Source organism: Mesoplodon densirostris, chromosome 19 (genome assembly GCF_025265405.1).
Source record: "Mesoplodon densirostris isolate mMesDen1 chromosome 19, mMesDen1 primary haplotype, whole genome shotgun sequence".
Taxonomy (NCBI): Eukaryota; Metazoa; Chordata; class Mammalia; order Artiodactyla; family Ziphiidae; genus Mesoplodon; species Mesoplodon densirostris.
Window position 1 is genome coordinate 39,385,008 of NC_082679.1, and position 24,863 is coordinate 39,409,870.

Here is a 24,863-nt window from a genome sequence, read left to right on the forward strand (position 1 = left end):
AACATTTACCCACAAGAAAAAGCCCAAGACCAGAGGGATTCACTGAATTCTATGGAACATTTAAAGAATTAACACCAAACCTTCTCACAAAAATTAGAAGACTGGACACTTAGCAACTCATTATATGAGGCCAATATTATCCTGATACCAAAACCGAAGACAACACAAGAAGACTACAGAACAATATCCCTTAGGAATACAGACACAAAAATGCTCACCAAATACTAGCAAACTGAATTCAGCGGCATATAAAAAGGAAGTGTATACAAAGACCAAGTGAGATTTATCCCAGGAAGGCAAGGTTTTTTAACATCCAAAAAATCAATTAACATAATATATCACACCAATAGAATAAAAAACAAAAACCACATGATCATCTCAATAGATGCAGACAGAAACATTTGACAAAATGCTTTAATGAAAAAACACCAAACAGGGACTTCCCTGGCAGTCCAGTGGTTAAGACTCTGAACTTCCACTGCAGGGGGCATAGGTTACATCCCTGGGTCAGGGATCTAGGATCCTGTGTGCCTTGAGGCGCAACCAAACCCAAACCAAACCAAACCCATCACACACACAGACACACACACACACACACACACACACACACACACTCTCTCTCTCTCACTCTCACTCTCTCTCTCACACACACACCCCCCGAACTAACTAGGAAACCCCCCTCAATGTGAAATATAACTATAAAAAACCCACAGCTAACATCATAGTTAATTCTGAAACACTGGATACTTTCCTCCTAAATCAGGAACAAGATAAGGCTCTCTGCTCTCACCACTTCTATCCAACTTTAGACTGGAGGTTCATGACTTGTACAAAATATCTAACAATAAGCATAACAAAAGAAGTGCAAACATCACTGAAAGAAATCAGAGCCCTAAAGAAATGGGTAAATATCTGATTCATGAATTGAAAGGCTTAATATTGTTAAAATGGCACTATTCCCCCAAATGATCTAAAGACTCTACATAATCCTTATCAAAATCTCACTGGGCTATGTAATTTATTTGCAGAAATTGACAAGATGACCCTAAAATTCTTATGAAAATTCAAGGGATGCAGAATGACCAAAACAATCTTGAAAAAGTACAGCAAAGTTGGAGAACTCACACTTCCCAATTTTTAAAGTTACTAAAGGGACTTCCCTGGTGGCGCAGTGGTTAAGACTCTGTGCTCCCAACGCAGGGGGCCCGGGTTCGCTCCCTGGTCAGGGAACTAGATCCCACATGCATGCCGCAACTAAGAATTCGCATGCCACAACTAAGGACCCTGCCTGCCGCAACCAACACCTGGTGCAACCAAATAAATAAGTAAATAAATATTAAAAAAAAAGTTACTAAAAAGCGACAGTAATCAAGACAGTGTGGTACTGGCATAAGGATAGACAAGATCAATGGAACAGAACTAAGAGCCCAAAAATAAACTCATATATTATGTGTAACTGATCTTTTAGAAGACAATTCCACAGGGACAGACCAGTCTCTTCAACAAATGGTGTTAGGACAAATGAATATTCACATGCAAAACTATGCTTTTGGGATCCTGTCTCACACCACATACAAAAAAATTAACTCAAACAGATCTCACACATATTTTATGTAGTATATATAGTACTTTGGACTTAAAAACCACTGGATTACCTTAGATGCTGTCACTTTTAATCATTCAACCCCTTTTCCTCAAATCAACAATTATCCATTCAATCCAATTCCAATATTAAAAAGTCATTTTCAAGCATGCTCTTCTTACCCTGCACAAGCTTGTAAACAGGCCAACATTGTCGCCAGAGTTTCTGGAGGAAGTTGAGCACTTTTGGGCTGATCTTTCTCTGGTGCAAGTCCACCCAAAATAGAAGGACACCGTCTCTTTAAAAAAGTCATACAAGCCTGGATAAAAGGCTCCTGGAAAAGAGAAAGTCTCTCTGTATTTGAAATTCATCATTAATTGCTTTCAGATAAGACTAAGCACTAAGACTAAAATCCAGAATGCAATAACATCTTCATTGCCACTTTCTTAAGCTATCTTGACCATCAAAAATTAAAAGCAGTAATAAACAGACAAATCCTTACTCCATGCTCTCGAATTTTATCTGTGAGCCACTTGTCAAGTTTGAGGTATTCACGACGTGAAGCAAGTGCAGCAAGGTCAATAACAAAGGCAAATGGAGTACCATTTAGCAGCATTGACAAGGCCTAAAGAAAAAGGATATTAGAAACTACGAGTCAAGCAACTGAGTAACTTTTCTGTCCTATTTTCTGTTTCCAGTTTTTATTTTCACAAACTAGTCTAAATAAAACATACTGCTAATATTTTCTTAGTCATAATTTTTTAAACAGCTTAGTAGAAATCAATGGTAACACTTGTCCCTACTTAAAATAAGATCACATTTCAAAGACAAACACATGACTTTACCTTCAAAATAAACTTTACCCTGTGTTTTTTCAAATAATTTAACCTAAAGCAAAGCAAAACACAAAAGCGTGAAAAATTATCCTTACCCATTTTAAAAAATCTAAACTCAGGCTTACTCTAACCTAAGTACAACTACAACACCATTACCAGTGATCAAAGACATCAAGAATCAGACTATTTGTCAAAAGACCCTGTTAATGCTAATGAAATCTGCAAAAGGGTTGAAAGCCAACCAGTTTCTCCAAAAATTGTATCTCACAGATTACATCTGAAGTCAATTATCACTTGCTTTAAAACAGCCTTACAAATATCACAGAAGACCAAACAAAATTCAGTGAAATGTAAATGAAAACATTTTTACATTTCTAAAACCACTCTTCTTCCGATCTCTTTCTACATACAAGGAAAAATTCTAAATCTCAACCATTCTAGCTAAGAGTTAGTCACATGTGAATTATTCCTAAAGCACCTATGTTACATAAAAATGTTATTTTTTATCATTAATAAATAAAAACCGTTAATCTGTCCCTCCAAGCTCACCTTCAAGTCCTGGGCCACATCAAGTATTCGAGACAATTTGGCCTGGTCATACTGCTCCCCTCGCATGTACCATTCTGCCATTGCATGCATGATAAGTTGGCGGATTGAGGGAGACTGTCCCTAAGAAAAGAAAAAGGAGGGTTAAATAGCACTACTACTGACCATTTTGATAGGCTGTTGCAAATGCTATTGCAAATGCTGATTTTACTTGTATTTATGTAAAACTGAGGTGTATCAGTGCAGACAACAAAGCTCAAGCCTCAAGCATTGATTACAGTGACTTTTTTGTGTGTGTGTGTGGGAAAGCAGTTTTTTCCTTATTTCCCAAATGAAGCCTACCCCCAAAACCCTGGGGTCATATAGTCACACACAACAAATTTATTTGTCCTATAAAAGTCTGCCTATACATTTTCAAAGCCGAAGTATGATGAGAATATGAGGATGCATCAAGTTTATATGGTCCCTTAAATTAAATCACAAATCACGGGCTTATAAAAACAAAACAGTTTAAGGTAATCATCTCTCATGCTGCACAGGGTACTATTTTATCAGTATTTCTGGGACTAGAGTTTGTACATTCTAAATCTAGCTATTTTCACAAATGATCATGCTCATTTTTTGTAATTATTCAATTTCTTTTTTTAGCAGAAAACAGCCTGTCTTTGATGACTTATCTAAAGGTGTGCAGTTGAATGGTAATTTAGAAAATGTTTCTCACAGAAGCAACAGCAAGGCAATTAACTATCACTGTCTAAATCACTTTCCAGTAACTGTCTTAGACTGACAGAAAGTCCTAGCGAAACAAGTATCTAACCAGGAGTGGAGATACAAGTCCTTCCACTCTGCCCTTGCCACCTCACAGATGTGGTGAGAAAAGCCTAAGAATGTCTGGGCTACAAACTTTTGGTTAAATGTTTGATAAGCATTACTATCATGCGATTTGAGTCTCTAGAAATGGAGTTGGTCTGACTGAAAAGCATGCAACCAAGGCTAAAGTTTTTCATTTATAAAGTCTTACCTGAATTTTTAAAAGCACTTGTTTATAACAAACTACAGCAGGAATATCTTAAAAAGGGAAGGGGCACTTGATATAAAGGGGAAGATGACTGCTTCTTCTTAAAGCTTCTACATATATCTTTATTTAAAATGTAGGCTATTGGGGGGGGGGAATCAATGGACAAAAGAGTATTTGTCAAATATATTCTACAAAATTGGCAAGGCGGGGGCAGGAGTACAAGGGCTTGAAATCTCAGCAGGAACCAAAATAAAATTTAAATGCTGGATTTGGATAAAACAAAATTATGTCAAACTGTTTTATGATCTTCTTCAATTTACTGTTAAAAAGTGAAATGAGAACCTACTGGTTCTATGATAAATGATTAAGCTCTTTACTGCTATCAAAAGGATACTGGTACACTAGCAATACAGACCTTTCATAATACTGATTTTTTTTTAACTGTCTTGCCTCCTTGTTCTTTCAAGTTTTATACTTTAATGCCCACATGATGCTAAAAGATAAAAGTAAGTTTTATAGAGTGTGACTTTTTCAGAATGTCAAAATTCCAAGATTGACAATTTCTCTAGGTGAACATCATCAAAACAATGTCAATTATGCAGAAACAGAATCACAGATGTAGAAAACAAACTTGCAATTACCAAGGGGGGGAAGGGGAGGGTGGGGTGGGATGAACTGGGAGATTGGGATTCACATATACACACTACTATGTATAAAACAGATAACTAATGAGAACCTACTGTACAAAAACTCTACTCAATGCTCTGTGGTGACCTAAATGGGAAGGAAATCTAAAAAAGAGTGGATAGGGCTTTCCTGGTGGCGCAGTGGTTGAGAATCCACCTGCCAATGCAGGGGACATGGGTTCGAGCCCTGGTCCAGGAAGATCCCACATACCGGGAGCAACTAAGCCTGTGCGCCACAACTACTGAGCCTGTGCTCTGGAGCCCGTGAGCCACAACTACTGAGCCCGTGCGCCGCAACTACTGAAGCCCGCACACCTAGAGCCCGTGCTCCACAGGAAGAGAAGCCACAGCAATGAGAAGCCCGCGCACCGCAACGAAGAGTAGCCGCCTCTCACCACAACTAGAGAAAGCCCACGCGCAGCAACGAAGACTCAATGCAGCCAAAAATTAAAATAAATTAAAAAAAATTAAAAACAAAAGTGGATACACGTATACATATAACTGATTGACTTTGCTGCACAGCAGAAACCAACACAACATTGTAAAGCAACTATACTCTACTCCAATAAAAATTAATAAAAAAAGAAATGTTGGGACTTCCCTGGTGGTCCAGTGGTTAGGACTCCATGCTCCCAATGCAGGGGGACTGGGTTTGATTCCTGGTCAGGGAACTAGATCCCCCAATGCCACAACTAAGACCCTGCATGCCACAACTAAAGATCCCACATGCTGCAACTTAAACCCGGCACAGTCAAATTAAAAAAAAGAAAGAAAGAAAGAATGTCCATTATGGGGTGGGGGGAGATAAACTGGAAGGTTGGGATTCACATATACACACTACTATATATAAAACAGATAACTAATACGGACCTACTGTATAGCACAGGGAACTCTACTCAATACTCTGTAATGGCCTATATGGAAAATGAATCTGAAAAAGAGTGGATACATGTATATGTAATAACAGATTCACTTTGCTATACACCTGAAACTAACACAACATTGCAAATCAACTATATCCCAATAAAAAATTTTTTAAAAAAGAATGTCAGTAATTAAGACAAAGAAATGGTCATATCTTACCTGCCCATGCCATGCATAGTGCAAAATTATAGCTGAGTTAGGGTGGTTTCCAAGGAAAATTGGCATCAGAGTAGAGATGAGTTCATGGCGCAAGGTGTGCCAGGAGGTGTTGATTTGTAGTAAGGCCAATACCAGCATGTCTGGACAGTGTTTGATAGGGAAGCTGAAGAGTTGTTTGACTTGCTCATATTGCCCTACCTCTGCGAGCCTCAGGAGAGATTCAATCAAATCCAAGCTCTTCCTAACAAGAATGGAAGTAAGATACTCTATCAATGAAAATCTAAGTACACAAAATTCATTTTCCAAATAAGCGATACCAGCTATCAAGACAAAACCAAGTTGTTGTCATCTTTTAATATTTGAAAAATATTTAAATTGGTGCTGTTCATCTCAAATATATAATGCTGGTATGCTTTCAAACTAATTTCAAAGGCAGTCCAAATTAAGAGAATACATGATGAAGGGGAGCAGACACGACTGACCATGTGCATAACCATGGACCGCCTTACCCAAGAGCTACCATCAAAAACTTTTGTGATTAGAGTACAAAATAAAAACAAATAATAGCAGTTTAGAAACAGTCAAAAATCCAACACAAATATAGATATAATTATACATAAGAAAAATTCTACATAAAAATACAGCCTGACACAACACTGTAAATCAACTATACTTCAATTAAAAAAAAAAAAAGCCCAAACACTTTGGTCACACCAAGTTTTTACTTAGGTGCACAATGCCCCCTATGAATTATTCAAGAAGCTAAATGTGGTTGACTTCAATCAAGCCTCAAGGTTTTTTGTTTTTTGTTTTTGTTTTTTTTTTGTGCGGGCCTCTCACTGTTGTGGCCTCTCCCGTTGCGGAGCACAGGCTCCAGACACACAGGCTCAGCGGCCATGGCTCACAGGCCCAGCCGCTCCGCAAGCCTCAAGGTTTTGCTACCCTTAGTCCATGAAAACTATGGGGATAGGGATCAAATTAAACACCATGAGAAAATAGACACCCCATACCACAGGGTAGACTATAGGATAACTGATCCTACTTCTCCATTAAATCGATGGCCAACAATGATATTTAAGAAAGAAAAAAAAAAAGAGGGAGAAGAAAGACAGCATAAAAGAAACTATGTGGACCTTGTTTGGACTCTCAATCATACAAACTGTTAAAAAGCATTCTTGAGACAATTAGGGAAACCTGAATATATAGCTACATTAAGGAATTATTAAATGTATATGACATTTCAATTTTATAAAATGGAAAGAGGCCTTTATCTGTTAAAATAAAATAAAATGAAGACATACTGCCGTACACATTAGACTTAACAGGAGAAAAAAAAAAAATCAATCGTGTACATCCAATGTTGGCTAGCACCTGGGAAAGGACACACTTCAGAACAAACCACTGCTTTGGTCAATCTTTCAGAACAGGGATCAGCAAACTACATCCACAAGCCAAATCTCACCCACTGCCTATTTCTGTAAATACTGTTTTGTTGGAACAGAGCCACACCCATATTTACATTGTGCTACAATTAAAAGAGTTAAGTAGTCGCTACAGAGACCATCTGGCCTGTAAAGCCCTTTACAGAAAGTTTACCATCCTTTGTTTTTTAAGATGTGTCCCAGGGGGGCTTCCCTGGTGGCACAGCGGTTGAGTCCGCCTGCCAATGCAGGGGGCACGGGTTCGTGCCCCGGTCTGAGAGGATCCCACATGCCGCAGAGTGGCTGGGCCCGTGAGCCATGGCCGCTGAGCCTGCACGTCTGGAGCCTGTGCTCCGCAACGGGAGAGGCCACGACAGTGAGAGGCCCGCGTACCGCAAAAAAAAAAAAAAAAAAAAAAAAAAAGATGTGTCCCAGGGGAGTATGGTTGGAAAAAATGGAAGAAACATAAAGTAGATGTCTTTGGGGACCAATCCAGTCCATGCCCCCTCTGCATAGCTGTGGGTGTATTATAACAGTGATGGAAGTACTTTTACCATCCTTATCTCACATCCCCAGAGAGGAGTTAGTTCCAGAAGAAACCAACTGAGCCAGTCAGATTCTCCAGCAGAAATTTTGAATTGAAACTCAGCGAAAATAGACAATTCAGCTTAAAGTTTTAGATTTCATGCGTTGGCCATTTTGAGCCACTTACAAAAGCAAGCAAGCAAATCTACAGAGAGAAGAAAGGGATTTAACATTAAGGGAGAAGTAAAAACCTCCTTCTAACATTTGATTGTTACAGAAAATATACAATGGCAGACATTACAAGAGGAAAGATGTATCTAGTGATAAGGAGACTAAATATAGATTTTCATCCACCAACACCCTACTATATAAAAATTTAGGGTAAGTAGGCTTACTAAAAATACTGTTTCGTTTAAACCTTTTAACTACGTAGTTGGCTCACTATTAATCTTATAATTCAAAAAAGTATAAGTGACCCTTTCAAGAAAAGCTAGATGAAGAGTGTTTACCATGTGGCAATTTCTCGATTGTCATCCTCTGGTGGTGCTTTCAGAATATCAGTGGCAACAGTATGACATGGGTAGTCGGCAAAACAGAAGATCTCTGGATTTATAAGGGAATGCTGAATGAAGGAGAGCTGGAACAAGAGAAAAAAGTCCTTACTACCATAAATGACTGTGAATGTTATAAAAATGTGAAACATTTTCACTAGGCTAATCTCAATCTTAATCTTAATTCTCACTCATCAGAATGAAATTTCCCTTTAAAATCTTAATTATTCAATCTTTCAAAACCACATACAAGTCAGACAAATGAAAGGTGCATGGTGAGGTGACCTTGGAGACAAACATCATTAAACTATTGGGAAAACAGTTTGATTGCTACACTTCAGCTGAGTCTGACTGGTACTAAACTATAATAATGCTCCTTCAAAACTTATCAGAGTCTGCTTTTCTGAGCAATGCAAAACAAATTCTACATTAAAAGAATATTTTAATCAATGGATAGACAGCACTATCTAAGCCATGATTCTTTGCCTCTTCTATAGCTAAACGTCATTCACTTACCTGGCCTTCTGCATGTTTCCAAGGTCTGTATATGAGGTCTACAGGGAACACTTCCATACCTAGACCCCTTTGAATGCCATACACTACATTATGAAGTCCTTTACTGTCACGAATTTGAAATCCAGGATGGTCCAGTTCGTAAGTTACTTCCTTGAAATTCAAACTTGGGTTCTAAAAAAGAAAAGCATTTCAAAGTTTAATGAAAAGGGACTTCCCTGGTAGTACAGTGGTTAAGAACCCGCCTGCCAATGCAGGAGACACAGGTTCAATCTCTGGTCCGGGAAGATCCCACATGCTGTGGAGCAACTAAGCCCATACACCACAATTACTGAGCCCACGAGCCACAACTACTGAAGCCCACGTACCGCAACTACTGAGCCCACGTGCAGCAACTACTGAAGCCTGAGCGCTCTAGGATCCTCGTGCCGCAACTACTGAAGCCCACGCAGCTAGAGCCTGTGCTCCGCAACAAGAGAAGCCACCGCGAATGAGAAGCCCGCGCACCGCAACAAAGAGTAGCCCCCGCTCTCTGAAACTAGAGAAAGCCCACGCACAGCAACGAAGAACCAACGCAGCCAAAAAAAAGTTTAATGAACAAAAGTGTACGTATTTTGATTGCTTTATCCAAAGAGCCATATTAAATCTGAAGTTCAATCAAGATGGTCTAATTATAGACTCAAAATCATCTAAATCTTTCTGGCATTTCCAAAGAGACTTGGAAAGGTAAATTCTTAATATTCAAAATAAACTGGCTCTACTAGCAAGCTACTCCAAGTTACCTTTCAGTTCACAACATACTTGTGAATATGTGAGTACATAAAGGGGAATTCTCTTCCCCTACTTTAGTCCAACGAACACTCCCGTCCCAATATGGCAAACAGATAACGCTGCACTTAGTGCCTCGTCTTTACAGTAAGATTCCACTACCTTGGAACAAAGTTGCAAAGATAAATCAATTACCCCAAATATCAATCTTAATTAACAAGGACTTCCCAGGTGGTGCAGTGGTTAAGAATCCTCCGGCCAATGCAGGGGACATGGGGGTTTGATCCCTGGTCCGGGAGGATCCCACATGCCGCAGAGCAAATAAGCCCGTGTGCCACAACTACTGAGCCCACGTGCCACAACTACTGAGCCCACGTGCCACAACTACTGAAGCCCGCGCGCCTAGAGCCTGTGCTCCACAACAAGAGAAGACACCGCAATGAGAAGCCCGTGCACCGCAACGAAGAGTAGCCCCCGCTCGCCGCAACTAGAGAAAGCCTGTGCGCAGCAATGAAGACCCAATGCAGCCAAAAATAAATAAATTTATTTTTTTTAAAAATCTTAATTAACTAAAGATCTCCCCTAAAAGCATCCCAATGTATGCATCAGGAAAAGTGGTCTAGATTCTTTATGTCAAAATGACTAAAAATTCCATTCAAAAATGTTTTATGAAAAGGTATTCATAAAAGCAGTATGAGATTCCTTAAAGAAACACAAAGCAAAGGAAACACATTTAGAGAAGATAATTTACCAAACACTCTGCACCAAGCAATAAGAATATTTTGTGCTTGGGACTTCCCAGGTGGTCCAGTGGTTAAGACCCTGCGCTCCCGATGCCAGGGGCACAAGTTCGATCCCTGGTCGGGGAACTAAAACCCCGCATGCTGCACAGCGCGGCCAAAAAGAAAAGGGGGAAAGAAAAAAAAGAAGAATATTTTGTGCTTGAAAGAAGAAAAGGCTGTGCACACTTCATAATTAAATCTCCAACCAAAGCATAATGTACAGTTTAGTTTTGCTCTAAGGTGACGCCTTTCAATCCATGAAAACTTTAATGCTTGCTTTGTATATGGTACAAAGAATAAACGTCAGTTGGGGTATTCACTCTTAAGACAACAATGGCATTCAGAGGCAACATTTTTTTCTTTCTAAAATTTGTTTCAAGGACTGACTGTGACAGAATAAAACCATAAATATACTATTAAACAGCATGATCCTAGAGAGAGTTAAGTTTGGTAAATCCACAGGCGTGCCCCTATGGTTTCCTCCTCCCATCCTTGGAAGTAAATCAGAAAAATTATTAGCCTGAAATTGTCCTCTGTTCACTTTCTACAAAAAATTGTACAGAAACTCAAATATACGAGAAAAAGGAAGAAGAAAGAAAAGAGATTACTAATTCAACTATTCAAATCCACAGTGAAGGTGTTCAATTTATAGCCTTTGCACTCTCTGAAATCAAAACATAGGTTCAGATAACATGGAAAACTGTCCTTGTCTGCAATTTTTTAAAAAAAGTTTTTCAATAATGCAATAAAGTACAAAGATGAAACTGAGGGAAAAACATGTTTTCATATTTGCAAGACAACCACAGGTTAAAAACAAATCAGTAGGGACTTCCCTGGGGTACAGTGGTTAAGAGTCCACCTGCCAATGCAGGGTACACGGGTTTGAGCCCTGGTCCGGGAATATCCCACATGCCACAGAGCAACTAAGCCCGTGTGCCACAACTACTGAAGCCCGCACGCCTAGAGTCCGTGCTCCGCAACAAGAGAAGCCACCGCAGTGAGAAGCCTGTGCACCACAACGAAGAGTAGCCCCTGCTCGCCGCAACTAGAGAAAGCCCATGCGAAGCAATGAAGACAAAAATAAATTACTTTTTTAAAAATTAAGAAAAAACCCAAACCAATTAGTAACTGGTTATCCTTAAGTGCTAAAACTGTGGTTTTATTTTGCTTTTCTTCCTTTTCACTCTCTAAGTTTTCTGCCATGATCACATGTTATTTTTTCCCCTCCTCTATTACTAAAGAGTAGGTCTGAACACCATAAACCCATCTACTATTAAGAAAAATAAAAAGAAAACACACTGATGCTGTTAGTAGTAAGGTCACACAGAGAACAGTATGATTCCCTGTTACTCAATTTTACTTATAAGTTACAAATGTAGGAAACTAAAAATGAGAAATAGGATAGACAAATGACCTGACACCTTATCAAGAATGTTATGGAAGTATGTATTTGTAGTCTTTAGTGTTACATTTTGTTCCTTGACATTTTATGAACAAGACTGAAAACATTACATCTTGATCTTGACTCCACTGTTCTCTCACTGACTAAATTTCATCACTCCCTTTTAATAACTACAAGTTTCACTTTTTTATGTTTTAACAGTTCAACATTTTAGGAGAGGTACGTTGTTTATCTGGGGACCAATTATTTAGTTTGTGGATATTTCAGAACTGAAAGTAGTAAGATAAGTATGGATTTTTATTATACCTATAATAATATCCCATAAACAAAGTTGGCAGGGTTTTTGTTGCACCTTCCAGAAAACATCCAGAAGACATCCTTTCTCCTCAGTAATTCCTCATACAATCATTACTTTGTAACAAATTCATCCTCCTCAAAAAATCACACACTAACAACCTACCAAATCACCTCAGCAGTGCTACTCAGAATTGCATGGCAACAATTCATTATGAACAAAGCTAGACTTTGATTGCATACTATTTCCAGTACATAATTATCTCGGACCCTTCATTACTTTTGAAGTCAGAAATTATAAAACATTGCAGTTCTCATTCAGCTAGGCACTTTATTCATTAAAATTTTCTTTCTTTGGGCTACTTCATACTAACATCATAAATATATAACATTACATGTGTACTCACCAGTTCTTTGAGAACATCAATCAAGACTTCTACATTCCATGTGTGTGCCTGTGCTCCATCACTTTTATCTTTTCCATCACTCCAGATCCCACTGCCAGGAGCAGAGATACTCTGTAGAAGTAAAATCTGAATTAAACAAAGCCAACTACTCAATGTGTTCAGCTCTGGTTGGTAGAACAATCATACTGTAATTTAATAAATAAAATAAAGAGGGCAGGACATTAATTCACTTTGTAAAATAGTTTATTTTCACACCTACCTGTAATGGAATTCCATCTGTTAATCCTGAATGAGTTCGAGCCATCATTCCCAAAACCCTTGCAACCTGGGCAGCTGTGACCTCTCGAACACCAAACTGCATGATTATATTGCGACATTCTTCAATACTGAAACAGAAATTTAACTTCAGAAAAATGGTACCCTCAATACCAAAGTTAAGAAACACTCATATAAAATGCACTTGAGTGAAGTCGCTAGAGTTTTACTAACACAGAGAGTAATAAGCTTCATTTCTTGTTACTTTCACATAGCTAAGAATGTAAAATCCACCTACTTAAGGAAATAGAAAAAGTTTAAAATACCGATGGAAGAAGGAAGTATGAGTTAACAGTAGTATCTACAAAGAGACAAAATTATCCTCCTCAATCTTCGGTATAAATCAAGTTATTCTTTAAAATACTGATAACTCAAGGGTTATTCTGATATGTACAAAGCCCTGAAAATGTATTTTAACTTTTTCACTTTGCATCAACAAAAGTTTTATGCCAGGCACATTTATACACACACAACAAATACACTTTCAAACCTAAGTGGAAATGTGGTTTGTATGAGTTTTAAAAACATTAAATGTTACACTTAAAGTCAAAGCAAAGCACATTAATGCCCTTAATAACATATTCTCAGAAAAATATTAACAATCCACTATATCACAGTCCTATGTGCCACCATTAGGGTAAAACAACTTCCTTTTATGCCCCTGGCAGGTGAGGAAAATATGTGAGAGGCAGGGTATGAAAAGGGCAGAAAAGGAAGACTGTAGAAAATCAAGGTACAGCAAGGAAATTGAGGGTGGGAGCAGGGAACAGCACATTAGACATGATGGATGGGAAATGATGCACGTTCCATGAACACTTGCCTCAATGCCCTCCCTCTCAAAAGCTAAAACTGCCTACCATGGCGACTAGGCTAGGAACCTCTGATCCTTAAATTTGAGAAACCAGGGGGCATGGAGAGATAGAAATTTAGCCACGAGAACATTTATAGCTGCCACCAAAACTAATATGTGGAAGATTAAATTTAGAAGCAAAATTCTTGAGAGGCAAAGATAATACATTAAGGAATCTTTAGGAGCTTGCTTTAAAGAATTACACTGTGCTTCTCACAAGAGTAATCAGAAGTTTAAAATGTCTGACTACCAACCTTGCACAAAAGCCATAGCCCACTTCTTGCATGAAGTCAGCCAAAGAGCTCTCCATCATGGTTTTAGCTACCCCTCCAGAATCAGGCAGGATTCTGTCCATTAGAATGTCCCGTTTTTCAGGGTATAAAAGTGGTGCAAGCACCACGGGACAGCGTTCCTGGGGAAAATCTGAAGAAGGAAAAAGATAATTATAACTGCTATTTTGATTAATAACAAACTATCCTCTTTTACTCTTTTAAAGGCCCTCAAACCTGAGTTTTCACAAGTCCATATTCAAAGCAAACTTTATTCAGTTTTTCCAATCCAGCTAGCCTAGCCCAAGTTATGACTTCAACTTCAATTCTAAAATTTGAATGTTCTTATGTCACAAAAAATGGTCATATTTTTAATTTTTTATATTAGGATCCCATTATCTATTGCACCCTAAATATTACTTCAAAATTTCACAAAAGGGCTACTACCAATTCCCATGCAAGGAAGACATCAGAAATAATGGGTACATCAGTCTCTCTTTATTTCACTGACAAGTGGAAAACGTCCTATTACTGAAAGTTAATGAAGTTTAAATTAAACTATATCAATGTTAAGAAGTGAACAGTAATAAGAGTGAAAGTAGATAGTGGTTAGTCCACTATAAAAGATTTGTTTTAAATGCTATTTCTAAAAAAAGGATCAGAGGAAGGAGGATGGCAACAACAGAACCAGGAGTTATCTTAGCGTAACAATGCCAACAGCCAAGAGGTAAAGTGGATGTATGATAGTGATGGACATTTTAAACTAAAGAGAGCACGTCACAAATACCGTAGTCTCTGTCTGCCTAAAAGGGAAAAATTTGACCACGTGGAAATATACCAAGTCTGAAAGGAGACTGTACTTAGATAACAATATTGCTGGTAAGTGCTCTTCATTTTATACCTTGTCTATAATGAGGCTTTTATCATTTTCATATTTTAAATTATAAAATACTCTCTTCCTTGAAAGATTACGAAGTTAACAGAAAAGTAAATCACTGCCTTCATCTGTATTCTACAATCCTTTTGTAATGTGTGTTCATCCAAAGAAATCATCTTTTGTAGGCTACAGACACTCCTTTTTACCTCTGCGCAGCGTCTTAAGAAAAGCGTCTATCTGTTCCTGTCCAACTCCAAAGGCTCCCTTCTGCCCAAAGAGGAGATGGGAGAGGAGGAGGTGTAGGACCTCTATTGCTATATCCTGGAAGCCACCTTCTTGATTTCCACTGACGTCTGCGTCAATGTAAGAACGCAGAAGATCTGGAAGCTTCTGTTTGATAAACTGGGCAGCTAGAAGTGAGATAAAAAAACAAGTTATTTTTGCACCACAATGGGTAAGAAGTCACATACCATCAAAATACAGATGATCATCATTCTCATTCACCAACTCACCCTTCACCCTCTAATGTTTTTACAGCTCTAGCTGGTAGGCATAAATAAAAGACCAATTGCCAGGGGCTTGGCGGTGGGGGGCAGGGGCAGGAGGAGGAGAGGGAATGGAGAATTTTTGGATGGGTACAGAGTTTCAGTTTTGCAAGACAAAGAAGTTCCAGACATCAATTATACAACAATGTGAATATAGTTAACACTACTGAATTATACACTTGAAAATGGTTACGAAGGTAAACTTTATGTGTTTTACCATACGTACATATACATACATACATAAAAGAGACCAAAAGAAAATAATCTTACTCTCTAAACTATGGAGGCTCAAGACTCAGAAACCCACGGATTTTAAAGACGCTAACTTCACTATAGGATTTTTAGGGAAAGGGAAACTTACCAAAACCTCTGAGATCTGAGCTGGAAGAATTCAAGAGGGCAAGGCCAAAAATTACCTGAAACAAGAAGGGTTAGATTGACCAAAGAGTCAAATAGTTGTTTTATTTCTAATTTTGCCTACATCTCTTTTCTTAAATCACTTACCTCTTGTACTTTGCTTAACTTGAGAACTTTACTCAGCTGGGCAAATAAGTGGGGTGCAGGCTTTAAACTCTGAAACAAACCAAACTTTATTTTAAAATAAGAACATACAATTTTCAAAAAGTTTATAAAAGCATCTGTTTACCCAATTATGGTGCTACATAGGAGTGACAATTCTGTAGTGCTGCTAGCAACAGCTGTAGAACTGTGTTCTGACAAGCTTACGTCTTCACATGATCTGGTTTTGTTAAGATTCTAATTATTATCAAACCACCTTGACTTTGTTAGAAAGCTACAAAAACTCCAAAGAAAGTATTTGAAATTTTTTATTTAAAATATGATATTATGAGACCAAGGATTAAGGCCTTTTTAGAAAACCTAATAAAAGATCACATTCTTAGGACCACTAAAGATAAAAGGAATACTAACCTTCTGATAGTGCAATGGATTATCAATGGCATAGGACAGCGTCGAGATAAAATTTGGCTTCGTAATCAGTGACGCACACTCCTGAATCAGAAACTGAGTCTTTAAAAATAACAAATGAATTTTCATTAGCACTAACAGTCATTTTCTTGCACAAATAGAAGCAGCATTGCTCAGAACATTAAAGGGTAACCTGATACTGTATACTGTTTCTACATCAGCTCTTTAAAAATCCTATTGGAACTACCAAAGTCTATTAGCAACAAGTGTTAAACCAAAACCTCTACAGAAGAAAGTCCACTGACAAGATAACTTTAAGGAGTAATATCATGACAAACTGTTCCCAGATTGAGAATCAAACCATAGAAACTCAAACTAGGTGAAGAGATCCTCTCTCTGCCTTACTTACTTGTCAAGCTGGACTCCCCCACAGTCCTGCTTCCTTCAGGCAGGTCTGATTCCCAGGTCTCTAAGCCTGAACTAAGTAGCTGTAATGGTCTGCAGTCAGGCAGGAGAAGAGAAGGACAAGAAAAGGAAAAGTCCCACTGCCTTTTAGCCATTCAGCTAAGATTATTTTTGGATCCTATATGTGTTTGCTACACAGCTATGCCCAAAATGCAATTCATGGAACAATTAGATCTAAGTGAATATATATACTATGTAAGCCCCAAATACCTGATGAAAATCTTTGCCACTGCTTTTACCATCGCCACTGAAATCCACATGCGAAAATAGGCAGCGTAATAAATGCCTGTCTGCCTCAGGACCGTGCCGATTCACAATCTAAAAAGACCAAAAATATGAGTTTGCTAAGAGTGACTTTTCTTTTTTTAAAAAAAATCATCTCTAGGACAACATCCCAAATTACATTAATTGTTCATTTTGGAACAAGAGTTCTAGGAATTATTGAGATGGAGGTGCCAATATTTTATAATTAAATATTTTTTAAGTGTTTCCTACAGGCACTAGCAGGAAAGAGAGAAGAAAAACTACCAGTAATTAGCCCCATGTAACAGTGTGCTCTGATCAACCTCTACACCACAAACACCAAACAGCACAAATGACATGTTTAAGTTGTAAGGCGACAATTTTATAACAAACTGGACTCATAAGAGCATCACTTTTTCTATCCATTGTTGTTTTTACTCCTAAAAAGTGTAACCTGAAATCTAACACAACTGTGACTCTTTGTAATAGCCTATAGGGCAAGGCCCTAAAGGAACTGGTCCGATATCATTACTGGCCCTGAGCTTCTTGCCATTCCTCAAATTTACTAATGTTTGTACTTGCTATTCCCTCTAACTATAAAACTCTAGATATCTACATGTGGTTTGTTCTCTCACTTCCTTTAGGTTTCTGCTCTAAAGCCACCTCATCAGTCAGAGGTTTCCTAACTACCATCCCTAAAATAGCAACATGAACTGCCCCACCATCACCTCTCATCCTGCTTTACTTTTCTCCACAGTACTTACCACCACCCGATAATTTCTGTTTGTTGTCTATGTCTCACTCGACTGTAAGTTGCATGAGAAAAGGGAATTTATGTAGTTGTGTTCACTTCACATTTAGGTCAGGAAAAGAGCTTATTTAGCACACATGTATGTGCAGAGTAATCATCTGCTTATTAAATGCCACATTAAAATTTTATAATAGTAAATATTTAACTACCTACTTTGGCCTAAAAATGTGACTGGGCTTCCTTGGTTTAATGTTCAACAACTCTGCCAAAAATTACTCCCATTTTATAGATGACAAAGTGGACACTTCAAACAGACTCCATGAGCCTAAAATCCAATAGTCTGTGAGTTAGGAGTCTGGTATTCATAGTCCAACTCCGAAGTCTATACTATTTCTACTGTATCATAATTATGTCACAGCCAGCTAAGTTAACTTATTTCAGTTTCAGTTTTCCCCAACCAGAACATGTGAGAGTTAAGTAAGACCAAGCTTTACACTGCCTCAGACATCTTAAAGTTACAATCTTATAATCATAGGTTATTTTTTTCCTATCCTCTGGAACACTGAAGACATTATCTTAAAGAGCCAATTCAAATTAATTAAGAAGAATTACCTATGCTCCAACCAACCAGACCTCTCCCTTGAAAGAATAAGAATAACTAACTGGCTTAACAAACATTTGTTGAGTACATGCTAGATACCATTCAAGGTATAGCAAATATAACAGCAGAGGAGACCAATGGGTTCCACAGCTCTCATGAAGTACATTTTCACGGAAGAAGAAAAGTACAGGCAAACAATTTCTGATAATATTAACTCATGAAGAAAACAGGGTTATATGATATTGACAGGACGGTGGGGGGGGTATACCTCAGAGAGGCCATCCTCAAAGATGTAACATGTAAACTGAGACTTAAAATATTTAGGTAACAACAGCATTTGAGACAGAAGGTAAACAATACATAAGGATTTTAGTAACAGAAAAAAGGCCAGCAGGAGTCAGGGAACCAGATCATGGTTAATTACCATACTGACTTAACTGGTACTCTTACACCAACCTAAAAAATGGAAAGACAGGGCTTCCCTGGTGGCGCAGTGGTTGAAAGTCCACCTGCCGATGCAGGGGACACGGGTTCGTGCCCCCGTCCGGGAAAATCCCACATGCCACGGAGCGGCTGGGCCCGTGAGCCATGGCTGCTGAGCCTGCGCGTCCGGAGCCTGTGCTCTGCAGCGGGAGAGGCCAGAGCAGTGAGAGGCACGTGTACCGCCAAAAAAAAAAAAAAAAAAAAAAAAGAAAGAAAAAATAGTGTACCTATTCAAAACAGTTTAACATACTGAAAAGAACATGAAAAATTTTTTCAGTAAACATAAAGGGTTACTTTTAACACAAAAGGCACAGAACTGTCAAACTCCTAAGTAAAAGATGGTGGAACTAAGAGCCCTTTTTTCCTATTCTAGTCTCTCATATTTTTCTTCTAGCCTCTCATATTAAAAAAAAAAAAATCCATTTTCAACAAAACATTCACGTAAGAAGTGGTCCAGAGAGATATGTCAGATAGCTTATTCTCAGTACCTCAAATGACAGGCTAAATGCAGGTTTCTATTTGGGACTGATAAATCCAGAAATAAAAATGTTTAGGACTGATGAATATCCCAAAACACACATAGTTATCCTTTGTTCAAGTGATGAATCTGGAGCACAGATGAGCCATGAAAGAAGACTGTCCATTTAGAGACCCAGATCAATATACGGAAATTAGAAAATGGCAAAGGAGACAGAGCTGAGGGAACCAAGCTCAAGATGCTACTTTTAATGTCTGTAAGCAAACCATCGAGTTAAAGGAGAATCCTGGAGAAGCAGAATAACAAAGAAGAAGAGGTAACCATTACCAAACCTGGATACAGAACATGGCAGACTACCCCAACACACTTCCCCACCCTCAAGCATCCCCAAGATGGTTTATATGTGAGTAAATAATGTGTTGATTCAAAGACAAGCAAAAATCCAAAGACTCAGCCTGGAACCTATCTGAAGAAACTGTAAAACAGAGCAAAGAAACAAACAAGACAGGTGAAGAACATACTTTTCAAAAGACTTACCCCCCACCCAGAAAAAAAAAATTTCTTTAATTTAAAAGAAACAAACAAAAGACACAAATAAACAAACAGAAGAGTTCAGACAAATAGTATTCCATATCCTTGAAGAGATTATAGGAGGTGTTTTTGTTTTTTAAGAGGAAAGTCCTCAAAAAGGTAAAACAAAACACTAGGTTCAAGTACAACATAACAGAAGGAAATGAAAGCAAACTTTTGGCACTTAAGAAACAAAGAAAAAATCTTAGAGAAAAGATAACTTAATAATCAATATATAATACCTCAATCCACAAGAAATGAAAAGAAAAACATTCAAAGAAAACAACAAAAATATCCCTGAAATAAACATTTGAGTTGGAAGAATGAAAGGTATACCATAGCACAAGAAAGGCTGATGCAGAATAATCAATACTACAGCATACACTCAAAGTTAATAAACTCTAATGAAAAGGAAATTCAGGGACTTCCCTGGTGGCGCAGTGGTTAAGAATCCACCTGCCAATGCAGGGGACACGGGTTTGAGCCCTGGTCCAGGAAGATCCCACATGCCACGGAGCAACTAAGCCCATGCGCCACAACTACTGAAGCTCGCGCGCCTAGAGCCCGTGCTCCACAACAAGAGAAGCCACCGCAATGAAAAGCCTGTGCACCGTAATGAAGAGTAGCCCCTGCTCGCCACAATTAGAGAAAGCCCGTGCGCAGCAACAAAGACCCAACGCAGCCAAATAAATAAATTAATTAATTTTTTAAAAAAAAGGAAATTCATAGGGATATTGAGGTTAGGAATAGATGCTGGCAGGAAAAGTTAGTCACCTAAAATGCATGAGGGAGGAGAGACAAAGGAAGATAGGCAGCTTTTGGCAATTGATGCTGTTGAAAGAATAATGGGGAACAACATTTGCAAAACTAGGGGGAATATATATATATAGTGATAACTGGACTTCAAATAAAAACAAGAAAGATATTCTCAAGCATGAAAGAACTCAGGTAACGGCACCTGAGTTCCAAATGAAACAAATCTTCCGACAATGATCTATGGTCAAAAAAATGTATGAAAATAAAAGATATTTTCAGGAATATAAAAACTGCAGTAAAAGAACAGGCTGCAAGTACTCAATCCATTTCAATATATAAATTTTTAATAAGACTAAGCAACTCTTTAAAAAAATTTTTTAAACTGAAGTATAGTTAATTTACAATGTTGTATTAGTTTCAAGTGTACAGCAAAGTGATTCAGTTACATATGTTTATCTTTTTCAGATTCTTTTCTATTATAGGTTATTATAAGATACTGAGTATAGTTCCCTGTGCTATACAGGTCCTTGTTATTTACCTATTTTATATAATAGTAGGGTGTATTTATTAATCCCAAACTCCTAATTTATCTCCCCCTACCCTCCACTATCTCCTTTGGTAACCGTGAGTTTGTTTTCGATGTCTGTGAGTCTCTTTCTGTTTCGTAAATTAGTTCATCTGTATCATTTTTGTAGATTCCACAAGTAAGTGATTTCATATATTTGTCTTTCTCTTACTTAATATGATATCTCTAAGTCCATCCATGTTTCTGCAAATGTCATTTTTTCATTCTTTCATTCTTTTTTATGGCTAATATTCCACTGTATGTGTATACACATACATACACACACACACACCCCCCCCACATCTTCTTTATCCATTCATCTCTCAATGGACATTTAGGTTGCTTCCATGTCTTGTGTATTGTAATAGTGCTGCTATGAACACTGGGTGTGCATGTATCTTTTCTAATTAGTTTTCTGCCAATATATGCGCCCTGGAGCGGGATTGCAGGATCATATGGTAACTCTATTTTTAGCTTTTTAAGTAACCTCTATAGTGTTATCCATAGTCGCTGCACCAATTTACATTTCCACCAGCAGTGTAGGAAGGTTCCTTTTTCTCCACACCCTCTCTAGCATTTAGTATTTGTAGACTTATTTTTAATAATGGCCATTCTAACTGGTGTGAGGTGATACCTCATTGCATAAACTACTCTTTTAATAAAAGTCACTTTATAGATTTGACTTTGGAAATAAACGTTTTACATGGTATCACACAAAATTAGATTACTATTAAAAGTACTTTGTAAATATTGAAAATAATATGAAAACAATGAACCCAAACTCCATATCCAGTTGGTGGTGTGGCATAACTATGCCAAGAAGAACTATTTTAAATGACTTTAAAACAGTAACTTGATTTTACATCTCTAGTGAGATATACCTTAAAAGCTCCCCCACCAACCCCACCAAAAAATGGTAAACTATTTTCCATAATCACAGTGCTATTAGTGGAGTCACAGATAATCTGAGACTCTTGACTGTGGAGTGTGGAATAAAACAAATGACTTTTCATCACTGAAAACGGGAATTTTCTGCACTGGAAGTAAGGAGAGACAGATTTTAGGTAATGAATTGAAATAAAAATCCCTTGGTCCTGAAATTAAACTGGAAGTATTAGTATGAACTCATGGTGTATTTTCTCCTTAGCTTCGTCCACTGAAAGGTCTAATAATGGCCAACTGAGTATCAGTAAACAATACAAGTGTTGAAATAACTTTCTAAGCCCAAAATGGAGTGCTCCTGCCCTTGGTGTAACATCAGCAAACCAAAATTTAGATAACTTTGGAGTCCCCGTAAATGTTTCACTTGACCAGAAACACAGTATATTCAGTCAGCCAATTCCCAAACACCAAGCCGATTCTGGGTGTTCTAACCCCTATCTAACCCCTAACAAGGTTGACTATGTGGTCCCAGCCAATCATATATTTTCTATTTGTCTTTTCTTTATTCTTTTTTTTTTTTGGCTGTGCCAGGCAGCATATGGAATCTTAAGTTTCCTGACCAGGGCTCGAACCCGTGCCCCTTGCATTGGGAGCATGGAGTTTTAACTACTGGATGACCAGCAAAGTCCCTGTTCTTTATTCTTTACCCTATAAAAGGTTCTTGTCTTCTGCCCATTTTGCAGTTCTCTGAAGTAAGACTGTCCATTTCATGAAATGTTAAATAAAGTTTGTTTGTATCACCTAAATGGTCTTAATCATTTATTTACACAAGAGACGGTAATCTCTAAATACCATTTTCCAGTAAAATAAAACCAAGACCTCTTAGAGAAATTGCTAATTTTCCAGGTCTGAAGTAAGAAACATACGAGTCTGGAATATTTCAGTTTCCAAGTTTCTGGAATCACAACAAAGACAACGAATAAGAATACGGTCAAAAAGACTCAGAAGCCAACATGAATAAGTTTACATTGGCCAAAGAGGATAATGGATAAACATCAATAATACTTCCAATGAATTCAAATACATCAAATATGTTAAAAATACATGAATTCCTAATATTAAAAAACTCATTCATTGGTCATATTTGGAGGATGCTAGGAAACAAGTCATTTTGAAAACTGGCAAATAAAGAGAGAGAATCAAGCCCTTCCTATATAAACTGTACTTCGGGCAACCAGATAGTTACAGTTGGTAAGGGCAAGTTTCCCTTTACAGAACTATTTCAACTAATAAAAAACGCCTAACAACTAGAATGTCACCACTTTGCAATCCCTAACAAATCAATGAATCCAGGAAATGAACAAAGCCTGCTAAAAATGACAAAAATAGAGATGACTAGACATTATGAACCTCCTAATTAAAGCATACACCACCACCTGTAAAACTGTCCTAAGGGAGAAAAAACCTTAATCTGATTAAGCTCCCAAATTTAATTACCAATTTACAGGAAATACAACAGTCAGAAGAACATGTAAAATACCATGCTGGGAATGTAATCAGCAATATTCAGACTGTGGGTAACTACAGGACAACCTGATTTCTTTAACAAAATAACTGCAAGAAAAATAGACGCAGAGAAAACCCATACATTTTAAAAGAGATTTAGTAAGGGCCAATGCAACAAACAGACTGAGGAAAGGGGTCGGGGTGGTCGTAACTCAAGTCAACTTAAAAATTTTTTTTTATGAAGCAAACTGAGGAAATGTGAATGTTAACTAGATATTTGATGTTTAAGAATTATTTTGCTGGGGGATGGGGTGTGGGGGAGGATTGGGAGTTTGGGATTAGCAGGTGCAAACTATTATACAGAATGGATAAACAGCAACATCCTCCTATATAGTACAGGGAACTATATTCAGTGTCCTGTAATAAACCATAATGGAAAAGAATATGAAAAATAATATACATATGTATAACTGAATCACTCTGCTGTACACCAGAAACACACTGTAAATCAAATATACTTCAATACAATTTTTAAAAAAGAATTACTGTGCTTTTTAAAAAAAAAGATGTGATAACAGTATTGAGGTTAGGTTTATATAAACAGATGAAATTATAAGTGGGATCTGCTTTAAAACAACTGAGGAGAATGGGTTAGATGAAACAAGATTGGTCATGACTTCAAATGAAGGTAGATGATAGATTCATGGGGGTTATATTATACTACTCGTGTGTGTGAGTAGCATAAATAAATTTTACTTACTTAACTTTAATATAAATTTTACTTATTTAATAAATTTTAATTTTTAACTTTTATTTCATATTTTTATAAATGAAATAAATTTGAAATTTTAATAAAATGTTTTATAATTATATTTACAGAGACTATCATTTAAAGAACAGTATAAAATGTTTTTATAAGCTACTTTTAACGCAAAGACAAAAAATACTCGAAAGTGTTAAAAAGCTGAGTAGAAATACCAGAGTTGATTTTATTTTTTCTATATTTTACTTACAAAATTTCTTTAATAATGACAACAAATATTTTTAAAGAAAAGAACAACTATAGGAGTTACTCTCTAAAGCAGGGGTCCCCAAGCCCTGGGCCTTGAACAATCAGCCGCACAGCGGGAGGTGAGCGGTGGTCAGCAGTGGGCAAGGAGCAAAGCGCTTGCATTACCGCCTGAACCATCACCATCTCCCTCCCGCATCCCCGCCCATTTTTTTCCACGAAACCGATCACTGGTGCTAAAAAGGTTGGGGATGCTGCTCTAAAGAACATCATAAAATCCTGACTGAGGGGGCAAATTAAATTCTAAACTTGTTTTTTCATCTATAAAATGGTAATACTAGCTAGCTCATTGTTCAT

General features: G+C 37.6%; 1 protein-coding gene across 7 annotated transcripts in view; it reads right to left on the bottom strand.

Moving 5' to 3' along the window:
- CNOT1 (CCR4-NOT transcription complex subunit 1) overlaps positions 1–24,863 on the bottom strand; it is a 105,406-nt gene that overhangs the window by 47,234 nt on the left and 33,309 nt on the right. For all 7 annotated transcript variants that reach the window (XM_060085507.1, XM_060085511.1, XM_060085508.1 and 4 more), the window contains exons 3-16: positions 16,873–16,980; positions 16,201–16,299; positions 15,775–15,843; positions 15,632–15,686; positions 14,932–15,135; positions 13,834–14,002; positions 12,674–12,800; positions 12,415–12,525; positions 8,765–8,935; positions 8,207–8,334; positions 5,752–5,992; positions 2,968–3,087; positions 2,085–2,207; positions 1,765–1,916 (exon numbers count right to left, since the gene is read on the bottom strand). In XM_060085507.1, the coding sequence (XP_059941490.1) occupies positions 1,765–1,916; positions 2,085–2,207; positions 2,968–3,087; positions 5,752–5,992; positions 8,207–8,334; positions 8,765–8,935; positions 12,415–12,525; positions 12,674–12,800; positions 13,834–14,002; positions 14,932–15,135; positions 15,632–15,686; positions 15,775–15,843; positions 16,201–16,299; positions 16,873–16,980 (1,877 nt within the window). The remainder of the gene's footprint in view (positions 1–1,764; positions 1,917–2,084; positions 2,208–2,967; positions 3,088–5,751; positions 5,993–8,206; positions 8,335–8,764; positions 8,936–12,414; positions 12,526–12,673; positions 12,801–13,833; positions 14,003–14,931; positions 15,136–15,631; positions 15,687–15,774; positions 15,844–16,200; positions 16,300–16,872; positions 16,981–24,863) is intronic.